We start from the raw sequence: 26,928 nt of genomic DNA, 5'->3' as shown, positions 1-26,928 counted from the left end.
TAATGAATAATAAAAAAAAAGAAATATGCTTGCGGATTCTTAAACATGTACAGTCATCTCTCCCTCCATATCTGGGATAATTGGCTCAAGGATCCCTTGCAGATACCATCTGTGGATGCTCCAGTTCCTCATATGAAATGGCATGATGTTTGCATATAACCTATGGACATCCTCCTTTGTACTTTAAACTATCTCTAGGTTACTTATAATACCTAATATAATGTAAATACTATGTAAGTTTTTCTTGCATTGTTTAGTGAATAATTATGATCAAAAGGTCTGTACATGTTTCATAGAAACACATTTTTTCTCTAATATTTTTGATCCAAGTTTGTTTGAATCTGTAGGTGAAGAACCCACAGATAACAGAGAGATGACTATACATGTCTGGGATGATACTGTAATGGAAATAGTTCTTATTCATACCCATGGAGAAGATTAGAAATAGAAGATCTCAAAAAACTTACATTTATTTTATATGTTTGATTTTATTTTTGGCATTAATTTTTACAATTGAAGCTATTATTTGTGGATAAAACTATTAAATGGAAAATTCCAGAAATAAATAATTCATAAATTTTAAATTGCCCATCATTCTAGTGTAATGAAACCTTGTGCTCTCCAGCTCTGTCTCACTCAGAACATGAATCAGCCCTTTGCTCAGCATGTACATGCTACCCATCATGATTCTCTTAGGGGAGTCTCAGCTATCTGATTGACTATTGTGCTATCTCAGTGCTTCTGTTCAAGTAACCCTTATTTTAGTTAATAATGGCCCCAAAGTGCAAGACTAGTAATATAGGCCTTTTGGTTATGCCAATAAGAAGACACAAAGCACTTCCTTTAAGTGAAAATGCTCAACTTAAGAAAATTAATTGTATGCTAAGGTTACTGAGATCTATGGTAAGAACAAATCTTTCATCCATTAAATTGTGAATAAGGAAAAAGAAATTCATGCTAGCTGATTGTTGTACCTCAAATCGCAAAAGTTACAGCCACTGTATTCAATAGGTGCTTAGATAAGATTGAAGAGGCATTAACTTACTGGTTTTTGGCATCCACTGGGAGTCATGGAATGTATCCCCTATGGATAAAGAGGGTCTACTGAATAGTTTTCGGTACTGAGAAAATTGTCAATGTATAGGAGATAAAATAATAAAATTTGAGTATATTGGCTAAAATATTTTTAGATTAGATTACTGTAGAGTGATTAAAATAAACTCTATATTAATGTACATAATTAGACTCAACAAACAAGGTGTTCTGAACAAAGAAATATATGTAATATAGTCAGTATTACATAACATAAGAATTACCACATGAAATACTGCCTGCTATTTCTGTCTAAACAGATACAAAAATAAAATTATCAAACTAAAAATTGAGCCAGATGTGGTGATGCATGCCTGTAATCCCAGCTGCTGAGGCAGGAGGCTGAGGCAGGAGGATTGTGAGTTCAACGCCAGCCTCAGCAAAATGGAGGTGCTAAGCAACTCAGCAAGACCCTGTCTCTAAATAAAATACAAAATAAGGCTGGGGATGTGGCTTAGTGGTCAAGTGCCCCTGAATTCAATCCGACTACGACCCCCTACCCCAAAATAATTGAAAAGACAACAACTTTAAAAAATCATTTTAGTGGCTGCCTCTGGGAAAGGAGGATGGAGAGTGGATCTGAAGAGAACAAATGAAATTTTAAGTTAAATTTTATTTATTTAAAATTTTAATGGAAATAAAAATAAAAATTTCTTTTTCTTCATGGGGAAACACATTTCATTTTTCCTCTTCTGTCCTTCAGGTGAGCTCACTGGAAGAAAGGACTAATAAATGAGACCAAATCAATGGAAAGTGTTAGACCAACCTAGGAGAAAAGCCTCTAAAGTAGCTAAACAAACAATTAGTGCTCTGCTCAGTAGGAACACACAGAGTACTTACATCAATGGTTTTTAAGCTCATAGTTTGAATTGTCTGAGAGAAAAGCATTTGCACTATTCTAAATAGAGCTTTTTGTTAAATATAGTTGGATAAAACATGGATAAATCATGCAAACTGAACACAGCAAATGTATGTAGTAAAAACTTAACAATTTGTTTCACCAATTAAGTGACTCTATTCCCAAACTATTGCTTTATGGAAAGGTGCCACTGGCTTTGAACAGCTGTGGTTTAGGACTAAATCCTTCTCATCTGGATTTAGGCTTAGTGAAATGAATTATGATATTCTTCTATTTTATGATGTATTAGGAAACTATTATCTTTTTCTTTTTTCTCCACAAAATGATTATTTTCTCAACACACTTTTCCCCATTATTGAATGATTGAAAAGAATTATGTCCTGGGGTTAGGTGTATTTTCTTGTTGTTGTTTGTTTTGTTTTTGATTTTCCTTTGTGACTTAGCTCCATTTCTTTGATAGAGATCATTAGGAAGTTTTCTGATCTGCAGAAAATCAGAGCACAGTCATTATTTCATAAATGTCCCTTTTTCTGGAAAGCGAGAGTACCTATTTAGGCATCAACATGAACAAATTATTACATGATGTTTGCATCAAGTTTTACTCTTTTGCTAGCTTAACCTGTTTGCTTCTTCCAACCTCTGTATGATGCTTGGCATTAAGGAATGCATTGTCATCGATACTGGTTTTTAGATGAAGGATCAACATCTCTGGGAGTTCTATTGACTTTCCCTGAGATCATACATTCAGCAGGTGTCAGAAGAAGAGATTTTATCTACTTCCTAAGTAACCTGAGGTTGAGATGTATGTATTATTCACTGCTGCATCCCCAGTGTCTCATGAAGGGACATGCTAGGTAGTAAATAAATATGGACTGATATAGAGAATAATACTGTTAGAAGTTATTTCATTTTGAACAATGAAAAATTCAGTACTTTAAAAACTGTGTATTACGTACTTGAGTAAAGATTCTGAAGATTTGAAGAGAATTGCAGGAAATCCTATTTTTATTCAAAACAACCTACAGGTTAGTAGTTTCTGTATGCAGGAAATTCTTTAGCAATGACAAACTCTGAACACAACAGTAAAGTTGGTAAAACTTATCTTTGAAATGCTTACCTTTTTAGTCTTATAGGATTTATCCATTTCGAGGTTAAGTTTTACTTTCTTGAAAACAGAACTTAAGATATCATCAGCAACCTCACTGTGAACTTAAGACATCCTGAAGTGTATGCAGGGCTTTTTCCAACTCAGCTTTCTTTATTGTAAAAGGGAATGCTTTGCTTTATTTTAAACTCCATTTCCCTCAAACAAGCAAATGATGTTATGTGTCTATGGCAGGGAATTCTGAATTCAGTTGCCCTTGACATTGATTATGCCAGTGATGCTACCAATTGGGAGCTGTCGAGAACAGCAGAGTCTAATGTGGTAAATAATTTGCCAGGTACCATGATGTGATAGATTATCAATTCTAAATTTGAATGGCATTAGACTTAACCCTACACCCAATGGTTTTAAACACCAGAAGTTATTTCCATCAATCTTTCCTTGAGAACTGACAATAATTTCATTTCTCCAGAAGTGGTACAGAGTCAAAGTTGGAAGTCATACACTGGATGGAAACCTAAGGATGAAATAATCCATCCCGGCGTGATCAAGTAAGGTCACATGAAGAACTTGATTTTACTTGCGTCCTATGTACCAGATACACATAGAAGCACTTTCTTTGTTAGAACCACTTAATCATCACAAAACAACTAAGTTAGTTATCTTATGCTTATTTAGATTTCCTCACTCTATTGAGGGACCCTGAAGAGCAAAGACAGTATAGATTCAGTAACTGAGGGTATTCCCCTACTGCTTAGCTCAGTCCCTTGCACAAAGAAACTACTTAGGTTGTATAGTTGAATGAAGCTCATCTAAGTTATAAGCTCTCTGTTCAAAATACTTCGAAAAGTCTAGCAATATCCTTTATCACTGATACCATCATGGTAAAAATGACACTTGGTAAAAATGATACATAGTTTCACTGTAATGGCTCTGATTTTAGACCCTGGTGAGTAAATGGGTGATGGCATTATCTTGGTAGGATGTCACTGCTGGGAACCTGTGAGTGATAGAGATCATTTTCCCATTCCCATTCTATTCTTGGCTCAGACGGTCACTCACATGCAAATGTTTCCTCCTCATCTTTCCTACTGTAGAAGCCAGAGCTTTTCCAGGCGCTGTTTTCCACATAATCACAATATGTCACAGGTTCCAGTAAGGGGGTTGTTTGGAATTGGTTCTGTATTCTTATCAGAGCAGCAAAGAGACACAATGTACCTTCCAGACTGGTGGTAAGTACCTACATTCCAATTTTGGTTTATCTGGGTCACTAGTTTCCTTCTGTTGAGCAGGCTTTTTTTGTTTGCTTGTTTCTAAGGAATGCAATTTTAATCTTTAACCACGAGGTGGTGCAACAGAACCTTTATTAAATTTTCTCCCATTTCTGGTAATTTAGTGGCAGAGACACAGTGTGATTTCCCTAGCGTTTAATTTGATAAAATATATTTAAAAATCAAAATCAGAATAAGAAGTCATCAAAAAGGAGGGAAAATTACCCAATCTTTTAGAAATGAATTGCTCCTTATTAATTTAATACTTGTGCTGAGCCCTGGAATAACATGAAATCTGCATGGAAGAGAAGCCATTTTGTGAAAAATTTTTAAAAAATTATAATGTGGCTCTTCATCTTGAAGCTATTTGAAAACTCTAATCACCCTATGTTGAAGCAGCAAACCTTACTAATTAACCACAACTGATTGAAGCAAAGCTTTAGTGAAAATTTGTGACTCTAATTCTACCTGCCTTGATTAGGAGGGAAGAACACATGAGATTCAGGGTATTTTTAAATAGGAGAATAGAAAGGTGTATATGAATTTACATCTCTAAGTGATGTGTCAAGTTTAAGTCTATGTAAATGGCTAAAGAAAGCTCACTTTAAGTTTAACTTTTGACTCTTGTGAAGACTCTTCTGGTTCCTTGTTGCTATAGTTTGGGTCTGAATTTTCCCCCTAAGTCCCATAGGCTCCCAAGGCTTGTTCCCAGCCTGTGGAGTCATTAGGAAAGTTAAGTCACTGGGGGGTGTGCCCTTCAAGGGGACATTAGGATCCTGGTTCTTCCTCTCTCTCTCTCTCTCTCTCTCTGTTTCTTGGCCACCATGAGGTGAACAGATCTTCTCCAGTACATGGTCCTGCCCATGGTGTACTGTGCTGCCACAGGCCCAAAGCCACAGGGTCTAGAGATTATAGACTGTAAACTCTGAACCTATGAGCCAAAATAAACCTTTCCTCCTTATAAGTTGATTTTTTCAGGTATTTCATCATAGTGATAGAAAGCTGACTTAAATTCACAACCATTTTATCTGTTATCCAGATAGAGTTGGTAGGGAACTGAAATGTAACATCAAACAGTGGTTAAATTCACAGACTGTGGCGTGTCATTGCATAGAGCTCTGTGACCTAAGTCAGGTATGCTGTTGCCTTCTTTGTTAAATAGGGATAGTAACAAAGCTTTTTGTAAGAAGTGTATTAATTTATTAGAACTGTCATAACAAATTACTACAGACTGTGTGGTTTAAACAGCAAAAATAATTTTCTCACAGTTTTGGAGGCTAAAAGTCTGTCTGATTAAGGTGTTGGCAGATCTGGATTCTTCTGAGGACTCTCTCAGTTTGCAGGTGGCTGCCTTCTCACTGTGTCCTCAAATGATCTATTGTCTGTATACATTTCTTTAGTGCCTCTCTGCGTATCCACATTTCCTTTTTTTATGAGGATACCAGTCAAATTGGATTAGGACCCACCTAAAGACCTCGTTTTAATTCTCTTTAAAGACCCTATCTCCAAATGCAGTCATATTCTGAGGTTCAAGGGTCTGGAGCTTCAACATTTTAAATTTGGGGGAGAGACACAATTCAGCCTATAACAAGAGTTTCTGAGAGACTTAACTGAAAGAAGGTGATGAAGTAGTTGGTGTACTGTGGTACACAGCATGCTCTCAATACGAAGCAAATATTATTTTCATGAAAGCATATGTATTTATTTTAAAATTCAGGGTCAACAATAGTTGGGTTTCTTACCTTTGGCTTAATTTCATCCACATAGCCTTGACAGTGCTCAGGGCATGTAGGAATTGGATATACCAAGTGTAAGGTGACAATTTTGTTGGAATTGAAGGATTATGGATAACATGGAGGACCTTCACGGGACATTGTCTTTAACGCTAATTTATGATACCATAACATTGCTTACATTATTCCTGCCAAGGGACATCATGATACTCACTGATTGAGAAACAAATTTTACAAGTCCGAAAGGAAAAATATCAAAGCACATTTGTACTACCAGGGCAAATTTGAATATAATGTAAAATTAAAGCAAAAGACATAAGTCTTTTGAGAAACTGAAGCAAGCTTATTTCATTCAGTATCATTCTCTGGTGCTAACAAATATCACAAGATCTGTATTCATTCTCAAATTTATAAAATGTAGAAAAGTTCTGAAAAATTTTGGCTGAAGGCCCAAGATATAAACCTAAAACATTCCTTTGGACATCTGAAAAGAGATATTTATGTTTTTAATAATTTTCAATATCTTTTGTTCATCCTATTTTGAAGAACAGAAGGATGTAAAGTCTGACAGCCAGTCTCCAATCTTGGGGCTGGATGTCCTGGTCTCTGTCTCTCTCTCTTCCTGCCTACCATTGGGAGATATGGAAGATCCTCTTTTTTTTTGGAAGATTCTTTTTCAGGGAGAATTCAAGATATGTCTGACAGTTGCCGTTCACTGTCTCCTTGGAAGTTCTGGTCTCTTCAATGTAGCACCACTTTTTGTCTTTGTAAAATAAATCTATCTCGTCTGTTTTCTCCTTTGTCTATAGGAATTGGGCCCACACTACACAGTCTGGCTTCAACTCACCTTTCTAGAGTCCCCTTGGGTTAGCATCCCACACTCTAGCTCCCAAGACTTCTCTTTTGGTGAACAGGTTTATATTTTCACACATGTCTGAACCTCCAGACACCTCTACTTTCTCACTCCACAGGTTCCTACATGTCCTCCCTGCTCACACCTCGAATGTTCCCTCTTTTGTACACTTAGTTCCTGGCTATAAAGGCAGCTCTCAGTGAACGCAGTGGACTGCTTCAGAAGCAATGCAGGGCATGAATGATGAGACCCAAGGTGTGGGATCACTATTCAACCTAATTCCTTCTTAAAAAGTAACAGATTTGTATAAAACGCTAAGACCGTCTCCATGAAAAATAAATTCAGAAAGATTCCATACCTACTTATTTCCTATTTCACTTTACTTAAGGAAAAAACAAACCAAAAGAAAAAAAAAAAAAGAAAACAACAACTTCTTCATTAAGCAGAAAATAAACGGATGCTTTCTGGAAGGAACCACATCCTTAATAGAAACGCCATGAAAAAAATTTATGTTTGTATGCAATATTAGCAAGATGTGAAGATTTAACCTTTTTTTCTCAGTCAGATGCTCCTGATTGGATGGATATTCAAAGACATGTTTAAAAGCAAAGGAGAAACTATGAATTAGAAAATTGGTAACTTGCAAAATTGGAGAAAATCCTATAAAAGTTATTGGTATTGAAAGTCTTTTTTTCCCTCTTTAGGAAAAAAGCAAAGTGCTGTCAACTTATTCTCAATCAATCTGGACATTAAGGTTTAGAGATTTTAGAGACGTTAAGGTTTAAAACCTTACCTTTTAAAATATTATCAGTTGAATCTAATGGTGTTCATACACTTTTGACCACTATGCACAGAAGACAATTTTGCTGGGCATGGCGGTACACACTTGTAATCTCAGCTACTCAGAAGGCTGAGGCAGGAAGACGGCAAGTTTGAGGCTAGGTTGATCTATTTAGCCAGACCCTATCTCAATATAAAAAATAAAAAGGGATAGGGACGTGGCTCAGTGGTAGAGTGCTTGCCTAGCATATGCAAGTTCCTGGAGTCAATCCCTAGTATTGAAAAAATATATATAAACAACAACAACAACAACAACAAAAAGACATAAAGTTTCATTGAACTTAGTAGTACCCACCCTTCCTTAGTATGCACTGATATTTTCTCTTTCATTTTGTTTGCTGGTTGTGATTCACTTAATTTTATTCATGAACCCCCCAATAGATGACAAGCTACAGTGTGAAATCATTTATCTCCAGAGACCTGATAACCAATGTAAAATCCCTTTCATATGCTACCTGACAGAAGACCAGAAAACTCTTTCCATGATGCTTCTGCTTTTCCTGGAGCATCCATTGTGGGATAGCTCCCGTCGGAAATTGGAAATTACTTTCCTATAATCTTCAAGAATTGTTATCAGTGCATCCTTCCTCCCTCCTGCACTCTCTCTTTTCTAAGGCCTTTAATAAGCTATGCTTTGTGTGAGAAATTGCACTGTGTAGCAGATACAGAGACAGGACGAAGCTTGGTTTCCCTAGGAGGTTTTACTCTAGTTTAGGTGTCTGAAATTTAGAAAAGGAGTTTACATGAGAAGGTCAAGGGTTGTATGTTTTCTCTCAAATGTAGAAACTAGAGAGAAAAAAGAAAAGATAGGTGGAGGGGAATCATATGAAAATCCAAGGGAGATCAGTAGAGGAAAGGGACCAGAGGGAGGGAGGAGAGAAGAAAAAGGGGAAGTACTGGGGAGTGCTATTGGCCAAATCATATTGTTATATTAGGTGCATGTACAAATATGTCACATCAGATCCCACTAATATGTACAACTATAATGCACCAATAGAAATATGGAAGAAAAAAAAAAAAAGGAAAGGAGTGTATAGCTCAGTGCTATTTTGCTGAACAGTATAAAGTCTTATTCTTTTAAAAACAAACTTAAGGATACAGAACTTCTGCTAGCGTTGAGTGGATTTTCTCCCACAACTTCCTCAGCATCTACACAATATTTTTGGAGACCATTCTTCTTCTTTTAATAAATGGAAGTATAATTTACATGCAGTGAAATATACAGATATAAAGAGAGAGTTGGATCAATTTTGACAAAGGTATATACTTGTATACCATAACTAAAAAGAAACAATACATTTCCCTCACCCCAAAATTTCTGTCATACCTCTTCATAATTGATATCCCAATTTCTACTCCCCACTAGAAACAATCATTGATTTGATTTCTGATATTGAAGAATAATTTTATGAGGTCATTCTTTCATGATCTTTGTGGCCCACAACTCAACCTATACTCATACCTTCAGCCAAAGAGAATTAAATTTGTAAGCATCCTTCTTAAAACTGGTTTTTTGCAATGTGATATTAGCCCAGATATAATTTAAACATCAAGGAAACCAATACTATGTCAAAATGTAAGACAATCTCATACATGATTCTGTTGACTCAAGGAATTTAAAGTCAAATAAAACTCCTATGTCTAAAACAAATTGTTATAAAACTATTGCTTTTCTTTTTTGCATTTGTAATATTTTAATTTTGAACCTAAGTTCAAAATTTTACCTTTTTGCTGTTGCGGTTTAATGTTGTTGGCTTTGCTCATTGTGTTAAGTATTCGGTTAATTTCCAATTTTGTAATTAACACATTTTAAACTATTCCTTTCTACTTTGTGTTATCTGCCAATTTGAATATCACACCTTTCTTCTTTAACTTCATCAAAATCTTGATGGAAATCTAGACCAGGACTCAATGAAGAAGAGTCCTATGATATTGATCTAACTTTACTATCCTACAGAGTCATCGGTTAACCAAACATTGGGAGTGACCATGCCCTAACCATTTTGTTGTACAGTTTCTTCTTCATTTTGTCTCCGGTGGCAGTGATTATGTATTTTCAAGGCATATGCTTTTGTGTAGATTACATTTTCTTTTCTGTCTACATTCACATTTTTGGTGATCACATTGAGTACCATAGTTTGAATTACATCAAAATGTTGATAAGCCCAAATTTATGGTTACAGTTTGGACCTCTCCCATGAACGCAGATTAATAAATCAAACAGCCCACCTGACATTTCCATCTGGAACTCTTAACAGTCACCTCAAACTAACAAATCTATCTTAGTCTGTTTGTGTTGCTATAACAAAATACCATATACCGCATAGTTTATAAATAATAGAACTTTGTTTTTCATAGTTCTGACAGCTAAGAAGTCCAACATCAAGGTGTTGGCAGGTTTGTCATCAGTTGAAAGCTGCTCTCTCTTCCAAGGTGGAATCTGTCACTATGTTCTCTGGAGGGGAGGAATGTGGTGTGCTCATAAAAGCATTCCTTAAACATTGAGCCTTTTTTTTTTTTTTCTAAACTGGGGACTGAACCCAGAGGTGCTTAACCACTGAGCCATCTCCCCACCCCTTTTAAATATTTTATTTAGAGACAGGGTCTCATTGAGTTGCTTAGGGCCTCACTAAGTTGCTGAGGCTGGCTTTGAACTTGCGATTCTCCTGCCTCAGTCTCCCTAGCCTCTGGGATTATAGGCCTGTGCCACCACACCAGGCAACCTTGAGCCTTTTTATAAGGGTGCTAATCACATTTATAAGGCACAGTCTTTAAGACTTAACCACTACCGAAAGGCCATACCTCTTAATAATGCTGCTCTGGGGACTGAATTTCAACATGAATTTCAGAAGGGACACCATTATTCCAGCCATAACACGGTTGTTTTCTAACCCCCTCAGTCTATACTTTCTCTAAAACTTCCTTTTTGAAAATAGTATCTTTGTTCTTCCTGTTCCTCAGGCCTAGATCCTTGGAGTCATCCTGCATCCTTTCTTGTTTCCGACTCTGTTTACACAATCAAACAGCAAGAACTGCAGGCTCTTTGGAACATACCTAATATCTGGTCCCTTCTCAATGATGGGTCTACTACCCTGGGGCCTGTCGCTGTCTTGTCTTCTGTAGGTGGTTACAATGACTTCCATTTGATCTCTCCACCTTCAGCACTTGCTTCTTGAGGTCCCCACCCAGCAGGAAAGATAACCCTTTTCAAAATTGTCTCAAATAATTTTCTGCTCAAGATTCTCAGTGCCTTTACAAGTCAGAGTACAGTCTTTCCAAAATTTATACTGCAATTTCCTAGGCCTTCTATTAACTTGACCCCTTCCATGTCCTCCGCGTTAGCCCTTCTCTTGGGCTTCTCTTGCTTTTCATCATCCTAACTTTGTTCTGGTTCTTCTGGCCTCCTTGTTGTGTATTCCCAGCTCAGAGTTTCCTCTTGTCCATCCTCCTGTGATATTTCTCATGCCCCATCCCCTTCTCTCCTCTCCATATCTGCACATGTCACTCCTTTGCCTCCCTCAGTCCTTGGTTCAAATGCTCAAATGCACTTCATCCGGGAGTTCTTTCCTGAGCAGTACCACCCTCATCTTCCTTAACCTCTTCAATCTATTCATGGCACAATCACCTCCTCCTGTAATATATTATTTTGTATTCTCTTTTTCTGAAATTTAAATTCCACATATATATTAGTTTTCAACTGTTGAATGCCCAGTGGCTAAAATGGTGTCATAGTAGGAACTCAGGAAATATTTGTTGAATGAGCTAATTGAATAGATGAATCAGTGAATGCCACGCATAGACTCAAATCTAAGGAGAAATAAACTTCTATGTAGTATAATGCATAAAGAAAACTTATATGTAGTATAATGCATAAAGAAAGGAGAAAAATTAAAAACATCCAAAAGACAAAACTTCCTTCTTTTTTTTTTTTTCCGGAAAATGAAAAGTTTCTAAGTTTAAATTTGGCCATATTTAACAGTCTAAATCCAATGCATTTGTAACAGGAAACCAGATTAGGCATGATTCTCTGTCAGGCCAATCCAGAGCTTACCTGTAAGGGCTTATATATTTCCAAGGTACCTTCATAAATGGAAGGGGATGCACTTACTAGCCAAGACAGAGAACTGTAGAGTTTAATTATATTTAAATTAATGCAAGAAGAGTCTGAAGAACTCTTCTTCTGTGACACCAATTAGAAGAGAGAGGCTTCTAAAGAGTAGGTTGTCTGTTGGGGAGAGACCTGTAATTTATTTGACTCTTATAAATTCTCCAGGTTATTTTGACTTTGTTAAAATAAGAAAGAAATCATAAATACTGTATAAAGCAGGAGCCTAGATTTTGCAGGGAAACTGATATGGTGTCTTTCTATTAATTATAAAAGTACTTGCCTTAAACAATTCAACTTTGCTGATGATGCTGAAGTTCATATCAATGGCGAGTGATAACTGCATTGTAGTCGGCAGGGTCTCAAGCAATTCAGACTCATCTTTGTAAAGATAAACACATTGACCCAATAAGGAGAGAAATTAATCAAAGTACAAGTAGAAAATTAAAAAAATAAAGAAAACAAAATGCAAACTGTTTCATAAATAAATGGATATATCACATTCTTTATTTTCATTATATCTATTGGATCTATGTACCTATCGCAACAGCACTCTTATGCTCATGAGAGGAAAGAAGTATTTTACAATGGATGACACACTGAAAAATCCTAGAACTTTGTGTTTGCTGAAATCTTAGATATGAAATTTAATGATCATGAGACAGAGGCTAGTGCACAAGCTGAGCTGGGAAAAGGATCTAGCTCTTGATTTTTGCTTCTATTATTTGCAGACTAACATCCTAGGGATGGCAAATAATAATGAGCGCCAGGTGGTGTTTGAAAGTGTACAGAGCTCTGTCATATCCATTATCGTATTTGACCCTTATGACAACCCTAAGGGTAAGTGTTCTCATTCCTACTTTGCAGAAAGAAGAAAAACAAAAAGAACTGAAACCCACAGAGGCTGTAAGTGACTTGCTGTATTAAGCATAATTAATAGGTGGCTCAGCTGGGAATGGAATCTAAAGAAGAAATGTGCTAAGTGAGTAAATTCAAATTATTTTTATTTAGTTGCTTATTAACTCAATAAAGAATGTGAATACATTACAGATTTTTCTTCATGTGAATTAGATGATGGGCCTTCTGGCTGACAAAATGTTTCATAAATAAAAATGTCTATTCTTAATGCCTAGTATGCCCAGGGTTTATGAGAATTATTTTGATGTTTATTTAGAAAACAGAAAAATAGCTATATTATATTCCTATGTTGATGCCAGTGTAGATTCTAAAACTGAACATCTTCCACATGAAACATGGTTTCCAGTTTCTGAGGACTGTTTGTGTCTACTTTCCTCCTAGGACAAGGCTCTGGGTCAGTATCTGCTGCTGTTAAAGGGATGAGGGAGGAGGCACTGCTCCTTCCCTTGCTTCTTTCCCACTTGAAATGCCCTCAGGAGTGTGGTGGATGCCCAAGAGAGAGGCTTGCTGCTTTGGTCACTCAGGAAGAGGTTCCAAACATGAGGCTGTACTCCCCGAAGAGTGGCAGAAAGGTGAAAATTTCCTGCTCCCAATAACCAAAGGGTTCTTTCTGCTCTTAGGCACATTTGTGATTTGAGAATCTCATGTTTGCACTGGAGTCAGTGGTTTTATTATTATATTTTTGACTTCTCAGTGGCACCAATTCTTATCTTTAGAGAACAAACTAAAAATTGAATTTATTATTGTCAATCAGCATATTATCTTCATCTTGTTTTATAACTCTTTAATATAAATTATCTTAACTCCTATATTATAGTACTATTAGTTGTCAACATTAGTTATTAAGAGTCTCTTAGAAGGAACTGTGTGTCCTACTATAGGATGGAGGTGGCCTAAAATTTTGCTGTTATTTTTGAGTACTCTGTTCCCAGGAAGAGGGTGCTGTCCCAGAAAGAGCAAGGGTTTGGAGAACAGACACAGGTCTGAGTTCCAATTGGCCCCTTTTTGGCTATGTCCTTGACCACTTTTCTAGGGCCTCAGCTGTTTCCTTGTCTCTTAAAAGGGGTTGATAACAATTTTCCTGATTTCCTGATATGAGGCAAAATGTGTAATACTTAGCTTCCAGTAGGCACCGAATAAAAATCTAAGCATTTTCTTTCAAGATTTGCCTTACCAACAAGATATGGTTTCATATTTAAGAAAAGAAAAAAAAGCCCATGGTACTAAATTAATACTTAAAAGATCATTTAATTGCTTTTCAATATTTTGTTCAAATTCAATTCATCTCCCCTTCTACCATACCTAATTTTTATTATATGACAAGGTTTGAAGGAATTTAATCAGTAATCTGTCATGCTTACCAAGCATTCTTTGAGAGTCCCATGTATATTCAAACCAAGTCCGAACTCGAGTCTGTACAATTTGAGGAATGGAGTAAGTGTTCATGTAGGCAGTGGTATTATCCATGCTGGCACGGAAATTGTTCTGATTGGCTGTGGCTGCCCCGATTACATCTCTCATCTAAAATGAGAAACATGGTCACACTATACCCAGTAGAGGAACTGTAGTAGTTTCTAAAAGTCCAGTTGATTAAGTGTTCTTACACATTCTCTTCTGATACCCTGACTTGATTCCAACCACACTGATACGGGATGCTAACTTCATCCATTTCCATAAAATACTGGGCAAATCACATTCTCTCTCTGATTCAAAGAGAATAAAAAGATCTGTCATCCTAACCATGTGAGATTTTTTGTGAAGATTCTGTCACATAATGCATGTGGCTATACAAAATCTTCTTTGTGTACTTGGATATTGTTATGAAATGTTAGTTGATATTTAAAAAAAAACATACAGCTTGTGTGTATACAAGGAATGTGCAATGGAAGTTAGCAATTATCTGACAGAATGGCTAGTCCATTTGGGTGAGTCTTACTTTGAAAGCATCCCTATCTAGCGTGGTTGGCTATGTAGACTCAATTCATCATGAAATTGCAACCTTTGTACTTCCCTTTGTGTTGTTTAGACAGATAAAAATCAAATCTCATCATGCTTAAGGCATAGTATTCAGCAGAAGTTGAAATGTGCTAAAATTACTGAAGCATCATCTACTGCTGTGACAATACTTAAGGAACTGTCAGGTTTTAGTTCTTGGATGTTTATAACTCAGCCATAAAAACCCACTCTAGGTTAAAAGCTGATCTTTAAGGTCTCAGCACAAAAGAGATATATTGCTCGACTCTTCCTCTCACATAGAAGGAAGCAAGTGGTTGTAAATTTGCTTTGACTGTGGGTTTATAACATAGAGGAAAACCAGGATCTCACTTTCACACTAAGACTTTGCTCATTCATTCTAGTAGCTGCTGAGCATTTTATGCTTATGAAAGAACTACTCATTCTTTGGATTCTAGCTCAAATGATTGCCTTCCTCAGTTTCCATTTTTATTCTTCAGCAATGTTGGATTTTGTTGGTGTAGGAGTTAAGGAAGTCTTGTGTTCCATGATGGGTCCCAGTTTGGGAAAACACATGAGGGTAGGAGAGTTAGAAAATGTGAGGCTCTGTAAGTTGCATCAGGGAATAGAATATTGTGGTTAAAAAGTAATAATTAGTTTCAAGGTATAGTCACTGGTATGTGTGAGAATTTGAGTAAATGTAGATTTTGTCTCAGGCTCTCTTACTTTGGTTTCTAAGTATTTTTATTCATTATGAGAGTTTAAGGTACAAATCTTTACTTACAAGTTTAATCTTTCTCTTGTGCATTGTTATAATATATTCAGTGACTTGATAATTCTTTCAGTTCCCGTAGGAATCTCAAATTCAATTTAAAGGCAGGCATGGTGTGATGTGTTATATAAAAACAACACTAACTTTCATTTGCTTAAGAATCACGTGAAGATCATGTTAAAATGCAGGTTCTGACTCTGTTGGTCTAAAGGCGGACCTGAGTTCTGAAATTTTCAAGTGATACTATTGCTGCCCTTCCAAAGGCTACGCTTTGAGTAGCAAGAGAATTTATCTGGTACTAGATAGACAATATATCTTAGTCTTGTTGTGAAAATTGCCTTGGACGTGGTAAGTGCTCAATATGTGTTAGATTTTACTATTATTATATATAGTTCTATCATATAACTGTATAAATTATGTGTATGAATGAATTAGAGATGCATCTTAAAATCTTTGGAGTTTCTACATCTGTAAAACAGAGAAAAAACAAATGCGACATGATTACCTCACATTGATTTTTATGAAAAATTATGAAATATAATTTTTGCTATCTATATGCAAGTTGATTTCAATTTTCTCTCTAACCAGCTTCCTATTTCAGCTACTAACACAATTACCACAACCATTAAGATTATTATACTTAATACTTACAGTTTTTAACTGCTTTATGTTAATCTTCCAGTACCTAAATGCTTTCTTAATGGAGTTTCCTTTACAACTTCTCTCTAGAACATTGATATGTTTAGGCTGGAGTTGCCATATCTCTGTGTATCTGTATTATCCACAATATAATTTTCTGTATTTTGATGTGCTGCTGTCTAGGGCTTTGCTTGCCCCTCCCAGGGTTAGTTAATTCCTAGAGATAGTGATCAACTCTCTCAAGAGTGTCTCATATGCAAAGTTAACTGATCCAGATCTCATACTTACAACTGCCTCACTCTCTTGCGTCTATCCACAGTCCCATTCAACAGTGCCAGGTACCAGACAAATAGAGGTGGTCCTACACCTCAGAGCATGCTGCAGTTATTCAAACAAGCCAATACTAACCCTGCTTGCCCTGTCTCACCCGTTCCCCAGTTGTTGCTTCCCTATTTTGTTCACCCTCCCCACCCACCATGGTGTGGTAGGCTCCCTCCTTCTGAGACTCATGAATAAAATCAACTACCTTATACCATAAACTGTTACTTACCATAACTAAATAGCAATAAAACCTCTGTTTTAAAATAGTATCACAATTTCCAATTCATTATATTTTAATTGACTTTCCTTGAATCTCTGTCAAAATCCTCCCTTGTATGGCTTCCATTGTCTTTAAGATAGAGTTCAACATCGTTGACATTCAGAGCCCTTAAAGTATCTTATCCTTACATATAGCTCTTATTTACACATGTTCTCTCCAGGAGTTCCAGAACTGTTTCCATTTTCTTGATGTTGTCTCATGCTTTATCATCTTTTCCCACACTGTCTCTGACATCTTTTTCACACACTGTTTCTGATCACTTGAACTACCTGTCTATGATTATTGAATACTACCGGGTTTTTGAAGATGCTTCAAATGCATCCTGCTCCACAAAACCTCCTGGGAAGTTTCCCTTTTCTGAACTGATAGCTACCAAACCTCCTCTGGAGCTTGTTATGTATAGGAGACCCTGAACATTCATGGATGTATTGTGTGAGTTTTGACTGCTTTTGAGCAGTGTCAAATATCATAATAAATCGTTTTTCATTGCTAAAGAATCAGTTTCAGCCATACTACTGTGAGCATGGTGAGTAGGAACCAATAGTTTCTCTAGTGGGAATAATCATTTTGTGATGTAGTCTAATTCTTCATTTGGTGTACATGCCTCCACATAGGTTTTTTTTTTTTTTTTTTTTGCTTTTTAGCTTGTGATATGTAAAGTATCTTCTGAGGAAGTAAAAGTTCTAAAGATCCTATGCAGTTGAACTTTTAATTAATGGTGAGTCTGGGAATTCACAGAGATTTTGGTTTCTTTCATCTTGTAATATAGTTATTTATGCACTTGTTTTATTTTCTTACTATATTGTGATTTCCGACAGGATGCCATAGTAAACATCTGTAAAACAATGATTTATTAATTATTTAAGATGGTATTTTTTAGTTTCTAGTTTAAATGACTTCTGAAGTTGATTTTAACCCAGTGATTTCATGATAATATTTGAATTGTAAGTAAATAAGAAAGTTTTAAAGGGTTTTCAGGAAGCTCCAAGTAAGAAGTTGACATAGAATTATCTTTCTCTGAAAAATGGTCTTTGCTGGTAGGTCTTCTGATGGGTCTAATGGTTTAAAAATGGAAAGGCAGTGTTGACCCCCTCCATGTCATTAAAATAGATGAAAGTTAGTAAAAGAAGTAGGAGTTAGAGGAGGAGGAGAAGAAAAATAACCACTAGATAAATTTTAATTCTTCTTCCATAAAATTTATAAACACCTGTTAGCCTTTGAAAAATGAAAATGCTATGTATCTAGGGATACATATTCAACTTACCTGACCAATTAAGCTGGAGAACACAAAAACTCCAGAAAAAAAATTCAAAAGTTGGAAAATAATTTCAAATGTAGTTTGTGGCTCTGGGAGGCCCCCAATGGTAATTAAAGTTCGAACTGCCCAATAATAACATCTCAGATACCTGTGACAAGAGAAAGTATACATTTCCCTTATATTATTGAAATACTATTTTGCTTCATAGTGTAGATCATTACCAAATAATTACAAATTTATTCCTAATCAAAATTCTCTTTCAACAGGCAGTGCTGACAAATACTGTGTGTGCCATTGTAAGTTTCTTAGTTGTTTTAGTCAGCTTTTTCATTGCTGTGACTAAAGAATCTGACCAGAACAATTTTAGGGGAGGAAAAGTTTATTTGAGGGCCAATGGTTTCAGAGATTTTAGTCCATAGAAGGCCAGTTCCATTCCTCGAGACTGAACATCATGATGGGAGAGTGTGGCAAAGGGAAGCGCTCACATCATGATCAGGAAACAGAGAGATTTCACTGACCAGATACAAATATATGTCCAAGATCACACCCCAATTCCCACCTCCTCCAGCCATTTTAGTTACCATTTTAGTTACCACTCAGTTAATCCCTATCAGGGGATTAAATCACTGATTGGATTAAGACTCTTACAACCCAATCATTTCTTCTCTGAACCTTCTTGCATTGTTTCACATGTGAACTTTTGGGGGATACCTCACATCCAAACCATAACATTACTCCTGTGGCCCTGAAAAGCTCACAATTATCTCACAATGCAAAATACATTTTGTCATTTCTAAGAGTCCCCACAGTCTCAACAGTTCGAGATTGCTCAAAGTTCAAGTTCAGTCTTGTCTGAGGCTCAAGGCAATCTCTCATTGTAAAAGTAATTTACAAGTATCCAATATATAATGGTACAGAGTAAATATTTTCATTCACAAAATTAGGGGTATAGAAAGAAGGAATACGATCAAAGCAAGACCAAAATCCAGCTGGGCAAACAAGTCCTGGAGTTCTACGTTTGGCATCTGGAGTACATAACATAATATCCTCTGCAAAGGGCTTGTGTAGCTCCACCCCTGTGGCCTTGGTTGTAGCCCAAGTGACCTTTCTGTTCACTTGCCTCTGCTCAATTTCTGCAGCTTTCCTAGGACAATGTCCAAAGTTACTGGCATTTCTTAATCTTAGGGGTTTGCTCCTGCTTAAAAGCTGCAAGCAATATCCATGCCACTGTCTAAATGCTATCTGCCTAGACATTTCTTCTGCCAGTTTAAGGAGTACATTTCTTTTAAAATCAGCCTCACAGAAAGTCTCAGGACAAGGGCAAAATACAGACAACTTCTTAGCCAGAACATAACACGAATGGCCTCTAGTCCAATTACCAATAGTTTTCTCCTTTTCCTGTAAACCCTCTTGAACCCTGTCTTCACTGTCCAGAGTCCTATCAGAATTCTGGCCTTCTGAGCTCCCACAAGAATCAGCCATTAAGCTCTACTTACAATAACCTAAAGTATTTCCAGTTTGTGCTGCTAAACATCTCACAATTCCTTCCACTAATTCCAGAAAGTTCAAAAAAGCTTCTGAACCATATGGTCAGGTTAGTTACAGCAAGGACCCCACTTCTCAGTACCAATTTCTGTATTAGGGTTTCTAGAGGAACAGAATCAACAGGAAGTATGATTATAAAAAGTGTATTTATTAGATTGGCTTATGTGATCAGAGACTGAATAGTCCACAATGGCTTGTCTGTAAGCTGGAGAGCTGGAAGAACCTGTAGCTGCTCAGTCCAAGAGGCTGAACAGTGAGGGATCAATGGTGTTACCCTAGTTTGAGACCAAGGGCTTCTGGAAACTCCCTGGAGAATAACTGGCAGAGTCTGCTTCAAAAGAGTGAAGAAGTGAGAGTCTGATATCCTCAGGTGATCACAGCAGCAATCGAGAACCCGTTCAAGAAGAATCAAACTTGCATCTGCTGCTGCTTCCTTGGTTCTTCCAACTTTTATTCCATCTAAGCCACCATCCTATTGGACAGTGCTGCTCACACTTATGGAGGGTCTCCCGTTCACTGTCCCATATGTCAATCATTCCTAGACACACCCTCATTGACACACCCAGAAGCCTCTTAACCATTGGCATCTCTTAATCCAATCAAGTTGGCAATTCAAATGAACCATTACATTAGTAAACACTGTGAAATGACTAAGCAATTAAGCCCAAGGAGGGTGTTCACTAGCTAACCCTGAAATATTGTAGCATAAAACAACCAACATTTTATTAGGTTCTTAGCTTTGTAGGTCAGAGATTTTTGCAACACCCAGCAGAAATGTTTCATGATGAGTGGGCCCTCCGCTGGGGCGACTTGAATGACTGGTGATCTCTGGTGATTGAGACAAGATTCTTGATTCTTACTGTTAGGTGTGTTCTTCTGTTTTTCCCTACACCATACCTGCTTGCATTGCCCAAGATAACTTCTTCCATTATATGTCTGAGCCTGACCTGGGATGGTTCGAACAACTGGGACGGGCTGGGTATCTTTCTCTTTTCATTTAGCCTCTAATTGTGATTAGTTTGAACTTTTTCATAAAATGGCAGTCTCAGGGTAGATGTGGACTTCTTACATGGCAGCTGGTTCCCCCAGAGCAAAGCAACCCAAAAGGTAACTGAAAGGTTTCCTATAACCTAGAAGCCCTATAACATCCTAATTTCTTGTCACATTATATTTGTCAAGAAAATTACTAAGGCCAGTTCAGATTCAAGGAAAGAGAAGTTTGAATTCATCTCTCAATGGAAGGAACAGGAAAGAATTTGAGGCCATCTTGAAATTTTCATACCAGTGACTTGTGGGGGATATTATAGAGATCAAGTATATTTATGTAAATGGGAGAGTCTTTTATAGTTTATATGCAATTGTTTCTACTAGAAGAAAACAACTGATAAATACCTTCTCCGTATTTTTCCACCCACATTTTATATGTTATTTAATACGCAAACCATGACAGAAGGAGGAGAAGGAGCTCCATCTTGGATGTAATAGGTAATTTATCTAGAAATTTAGTATTTAAGAAAATCAAAAAATTATCAGAAATATGCTTGACAAAGATTTTGTACTCAATTTGAGCACCTGTAAAATGGAGAGGCTAAGATCATTATAACCCAAATAGGAAGAGGATCAGACAAGAATTTGATAAATGTTAGAATAGAACATATAACATTCATTTAGCTACATTTGGTTGTGTATTTCATGGAGTCTATAGTGAAGTGGGAATGAAAGTTAGTATTATAGCACCCCTGTATAATTGTAATTATATATATTTTTGTGCATGTTTAAGCATACCATTTGGTATACTCCATATAGTTCCAATATTGTCCAGGTGAGGCATCCCCACTGAAGCCTTAAAGTCTTATACATAAAGAATAACTCAAGATATTTTATAGAAGGCATTTGGATTTAATGAATACCAAATAGCTATTTTAGTGTCCAGGATAGACATAGAAAAGTAGCATTTTTATCACAGTTCTGTCATAAGGTTTTATTTCTTGTTCTATTGGGCCAGTATAACAGCACTTTAGATAATTGTGTATTAGACTTTGAATAACAATAATGTTTTTTTCTTGTGAAAATAGTTTATGGCTTACAGATCTTTAAATACTAAGAAGTTGGGGTTTATGAAGAATGAAATAAACTGATGTTGAAGTCAATATTCAGAAAAAATAGGTTTATAAAGAAATCCTTCCATTTGAAATTCAATACCTTTTGAAGGACAAGGAATTTTTTTTTAAACCTGGTGGTTATAGGAAAAGAAAAAATAATCAACTCTTTGATAGGGTTTAAAACCACTGTGCCAAGAGAATAAAAATATTACCACTGTGTAATTTTTTCCTAGCAGGTTTCCTTGGGCTTACTAATAGTGTAGTGAACTTGATGTCAAAGAGAACCACCTTGAAGGAGTAGGGAAGTAATTTTATGGATTGCATTTTAACTTTTCAAGTTCCAATTTATAATTTCCTATTACCTAATTTATTTTGGTCACAGGTCCTGGACCTGTGGGTCTCTTTAAATTAAAGAAATTTATTAAAGCCAATACTGTCCCAGAGTGGGAAGAGACTAGATTCTGTCCTTACATGGTTGATTCCGTCATAAGTGTTGGAATTTCTGCCCCCTCTAAAGTCATTGTGGTTTTAACAGGAAGAAAACACATAGATTATTTTCTTTCCTTTTCTTATTTATGGATGTTAAAAAATAAAAGTCAAATGTGAAACTTTGGCATTGATTTTACAAATCTCAAGGGCTAGTCTTAAACAATTTTTTAAAAAATTAAATAGTCTGCTGTGTTAAAAGGAAGTTTTTTGCCCTGATGCTTTGTGCTTTATTCTGGGATTCTTTTTTCAGTCAGGTCTTATGCCCAGACATGCACAACCAAAGGTAAGATTTGTAATTTAATTAGATGGCATCGCATTGATTTTCTAGGATTAGCTTAATTAGTCAAGTGTGTCCATCTCTAATATCTACACCTCAGGCAGATAGATCTTTTCAAGGAGATTCTAGTTGGCTGATTTAAAGCCTGAACTATCTAGCTCTGAACTATACAATACTTGAAACACACACACACACACACACACACACACACACACACACAGCTCCAAGTTAAAGCAATAAGGCAGAATTTGACATTAGACTTAAAATATTCAATGGGAAATAGGAATTATTCTTCTGTGAGTATATAAGGAACTAAAAAAACTAAGAAATAAGAAACAAATAAGCTGAACAGATATTTCTCAAAAGAAGATACATAAATGGACAAAAGTATCTGAAAAACCACTCACATCAGTAATTATCAGGGAAATGCAAATCAAAGCCACAAGTGAGATATCATCTCCTTCCAGTTAGAATTACTCTAATAAAAAAGACAGTGTTTTCCATGGTGGCTGCATGAACTCAAAACCTACCAACAGTGTATGAGAATTCCTTTTTCTCCACATCATTGTCAGTATTTTTTTTTTTTTTTTGTCTTTTTAATTATAGTCATTTTAACTAGGGTGAGATGATTTCTCATTTTGGTTTTAATTTGCATTTCCCTGATGATTAATGAGTCAAACACCTTTTCATATACTCTATGACTATTTGTATCTTTTCTTTTGAAAAATGACTTTCAGGTCCTTTGGCCATTAATTAATTAATTTATTTTTTACTATTAAATAGTAGGAATTTCTTATGTATTTTGGATATTAACCCACTATTAGATATTTGGTTTGCAAATAGTTTCTCCTGTTTGGTCTATTGCCTTCTCATTATGTTGTTTCCTTGACTGTGTAGAAACGTTTTTAAATGATATAAACATATTTGTCTATTTTTGCTTTTGCTGCATATATTTTGGGAGGGTTATATTAAAGTATTACAACCTGGACCAAAGTCATGGAGATTTAACCCTATGCTTTATTCTAGTAATTTTATATTTTTAGATCTCACAATTATGTCTTTAATCCATCTTTTCCCTTATTTATTAGTGCATTTTAATTATATAGAATAATGGGTTGCATTGTGGCATATTCTTACATGCTAATAACATACCTTCCCTGCTACTCTCCATTATCCTCCCCTCCCCTTCCTCTGATCCCTTTCCTCTAGTAGTCTTCCTGCTACTTTCATGTCTTCTCCACCCCTAGATTCCACATATGAGGCAAAAATTGTGAAGCTAGTCTTTCTGTGTCTTGCTTATTTCACTTAACATTTTATCCATCCATTTTCATGCAAATGACACTACTTTATTCTTTATGACTGCATAAAACTCTATTGTGTATATATATCACATTTTCTTTGTTGGTATTTATTTATGGGCACCTAACCCAGATTCTATAACTTGGATATTATGAATTATGCTATAATAAACCTGGGTATTCAGGAATCTCTATAGTATGTTGACTTTTATTCCTTCTGCTATATTCTAAGTGGTGCTATCACTGGATCTTATGATAGTTCTATTTTGACTATTTAAAGAAGTTACATACTGACTGCCATATTACTATGTTAATTTACATTCCCACCAACAATGTATAAGTGTTTCTCCCCCCGGATTCTTGTCAGGATTGTGGTTATTAATATGCTTGGTAATTGCCACTCTAACTAGGATGAGATGAAATCTCAATGTAGTTTTGATTTGAATTCTCCTGATGTCTAAAGTTTTCAGCATTTTACAATATAATTATTGACCATTTGCACATCTTTTGAGAAATGTCTCTTCAGTTCATTTGCTCACTTATTGTTTGGATAGTTTGTCTGTTTTTGGTGTTAAGTTTTTTGAGTTTTTAAAAATATATTTTGAATATTAATGCTCTCTCAGAAGACTAGCTAGCCAAGATTCTCTCCCATTGTATGGGCTTTTTCTTTACTCTGTTGTTTCCTTTGTTGTGCAGAACCTTTTCTATTTGATGAAGTCCCATTCATTAATTCTTATTATTATTTCCTGAGTTATTAAAGTCTTATTCAGGAAATCATTGCCTGTGCCTATGTCTTGAAGTATTTTTTAATAAAGGCACTCAGAGATATACACTCCCCTCATAGAACTGCCTTCACTGCATTCCACAGATTTTGGTATGTTCTTTCCACTTTCCTTTGATTATAGGAATTTAGAAATTTACCCACTGGTTTCTTCTATGATCCAGTGATGATCCAAAAGTATACTGTTCAATCTCCAGTGTTCTTGCTGTTGATCTCTAGTTTTATTTCATTATAATCTGATAGGATGCAAGAAATTATTTAAATTTTGTATTTGTTAAGACTTTCATTTTGTGAGACTCCCCTGCTGGAGCCATGAACCCGGTCAACTGGGAGCATTGCAGAGGAGGGCCATGCAACAAAAGACTTTGACGCAGAGTAGGGTCGCAGGCCCGGGCAGCAGGACCAGACTGCAGGCAGGTACTTGGAAGAGGGCCACACAGTGAGAGGCTTTGGCACAGGGTGAGGCTCCCTGGCCCAGGCAGTAGGTCTGGACCCCTGGGAACATTGCAGAGGAGGGCTGCCCAGTCCAGGTGGTACTTCTGGAAGGAGGGAACTTCTCTGAGAAGAGCTGCCCAGCAAAACTTCCCCACTGGGTGAGTCTTTCCCGCTGGTGGGGCTTTCCCACCAGGGTGGTAGAACCAGAGACACAGGCCCAGACCAGTCATGCCCCAGCCCACAGTCTAGTCCCCCTTTTGACTGACCATTGGTCAACAAGTGGAGGCTCCTTTGCCCACTAGCAGGGAATATATACCACCTGAAGGCCACCACCCTTAGAGGGGCAACTTCCTTGTGGAACTTCAAGTTCCTCCAAGACTTCAGGCTACTGAAGACTAGGAGGTGAGTTATTGGAAATCTACAGGGACACTATAGATCAATAGAGGAAATCTGCAATATCTCAGTGTTCCACTGATACCTGACCAATATGAGAAAACAAGGGAAGAAAATGTCCCAAACAAACCTAGATGTTACATCAATAAAATCCAATGACAGCATGGGGCAGAAGAAATGTCAGAAAGGGAGTTCAGAATATACATAATTAAAATGATCAGGGAAGCAAACAATGAGATGAAAGAGCAAATGCAGGCATTGAGTGATTGCAACAATCAACAGTTAAAAGAGAAAATACAGGAAGCAAAAGATCATTTCAATAAAGAGTTAGAGATACTGAAAAAAAACCAAACAGAAATCCTTGAAATGAAGGAAACAATAAATCAAATTAAAAACTCCATAGAAAGCATAACCAATAGGATAGAACACCTAAAGACAGAACCTCAGACATTGAAGAAAAAATATTTAATCTTGAAAACAAAGTTGACCAAACAGAGAAGATGGTAAGAAATCATGAACAGAACCTACAAGAATTATGGGATATAATGAAAAGGCCAAATTTAAGAATTATTGGGATTGAGGAAGGCACAGAGAAACAAACCAAAGGAATGAACAATCTATTCAATGAAATAATACCAGAAAATTTCCCAAACTGAAGAACGAAATGGAAAATCAAGTACAAGAGGCTACAGGACTCCAAACATACCAAATTACGATAGACCCAGAGCAAGGCACATTATAATGAAAATACCTAACATACAAAATAAAGACAGAATTTTAAGGGCTGCAAGAGAAAAAAATCAAATTACATTCAGAGGGAAACCAATATGGATATCAGCGGATTTTTCAACCCAGACCCTAAAAGCTAGAAGGCCTGGAACAACATTTTTCAAGCTCTGAAAGAAAATGGATGCCAACTAAGAATCTTATACCCAGCAAAACTTACCTTCAGATTTGACAATGAAATAAGAACCTTCCATGATAAACAAAAGCTAAAAGACTTTACAAAAAGAAAGCCGGCACTACAGAACATTCTCAGCAAAATATTCCATGAGGAAGAGATGAAAACAATGATGTAAATCAGCAAAGGGAGGAACTACCCTAAAGGAACAGCCGAATGAAGGAGAATCCAAGTCATGTCAAAAAACAAAAATGAGTCAAATGACTGGGAATACAAATCATATCTCAATAATAACCCTGAATGTTAATGGCCTGAACTCATCAATAAAGACATAGACTGGCAGATTGGATTAAAAATAAAGATCCAACAATATGCTGCCTGCAAGAGACTCATCTCATAGAAAGAGATAGCCACAGACTAAAGGTGAAAGGATGGGAAAAAACATACCATGCACATGGACTCAGCAAAAAAGCTGGAGTATCCATCCTTATATCAGATAATGTGAACTTCAAGCCAAAGTTAGTCAGAAGGAATAAAGAAGGACATTTCATACTGCTTAAGGGAAGCATCAATCAGCAGACATAACAATCTAAATATCTATGCCCCAAACAGTGGCTCATCCATGTACGTCAAACAAATCCTTCTCAATCCCAGAAATCAAATAGACCACAACACAATAATACTAGGTGATTTTAACACACCTCTCTC

The 26,928-nt window shown here is 36.4% G+C and overlaps 1 protein-coding gene across 1 annotated transcript in view; it reads right to left on the bottom strand.

The window, feature by feature from the left end:
- Positions 1-26,928, bottom strand: part of Cngb3 (cyclic nucleotide gated channel subunit beta 3) — a 147,626-nt gene that overhangs the window by 29,697 nt on the left and 91,001 nt on the right. Inside the window, exons 11-13 of the mRNA XM_047530139.1 lie at positions 18,006-18,147; positions 14,138-14,297; positions 12,142-12,239 (exon numbers count right to left, since the gene is read on the bottom strand). Of these exons, the coding sequence (XP_047386095.1) occupies positions 12,142-12,239; positions 14,138-14,297; positions 18,006-18,147 (400 nt within the window). The remainder of the gene's footprint in view (positions 1-12,141; positions 12,240-14,137; positions 14,298-18,005; positions 18,148-26,928) is intronic.

This window comes from Sciurus carolinensis, chromosome 1 (genome assembly GCF_902686445.1).
Source record: "Sciurus carolinensis chromosome 1, mSciCar1.2, whole genome shotgun sequence".
Taxonomy (NCBI): domain Eukaryota; kingdom Metazoa; phylum Chordata; class Mammalia; order Rodentia; family Sciuridae; genus Sciurus; species Sciurus carolinensis.
This window is presented reverse-complemented; position numbering and strand designations above follow the sequence as displayed.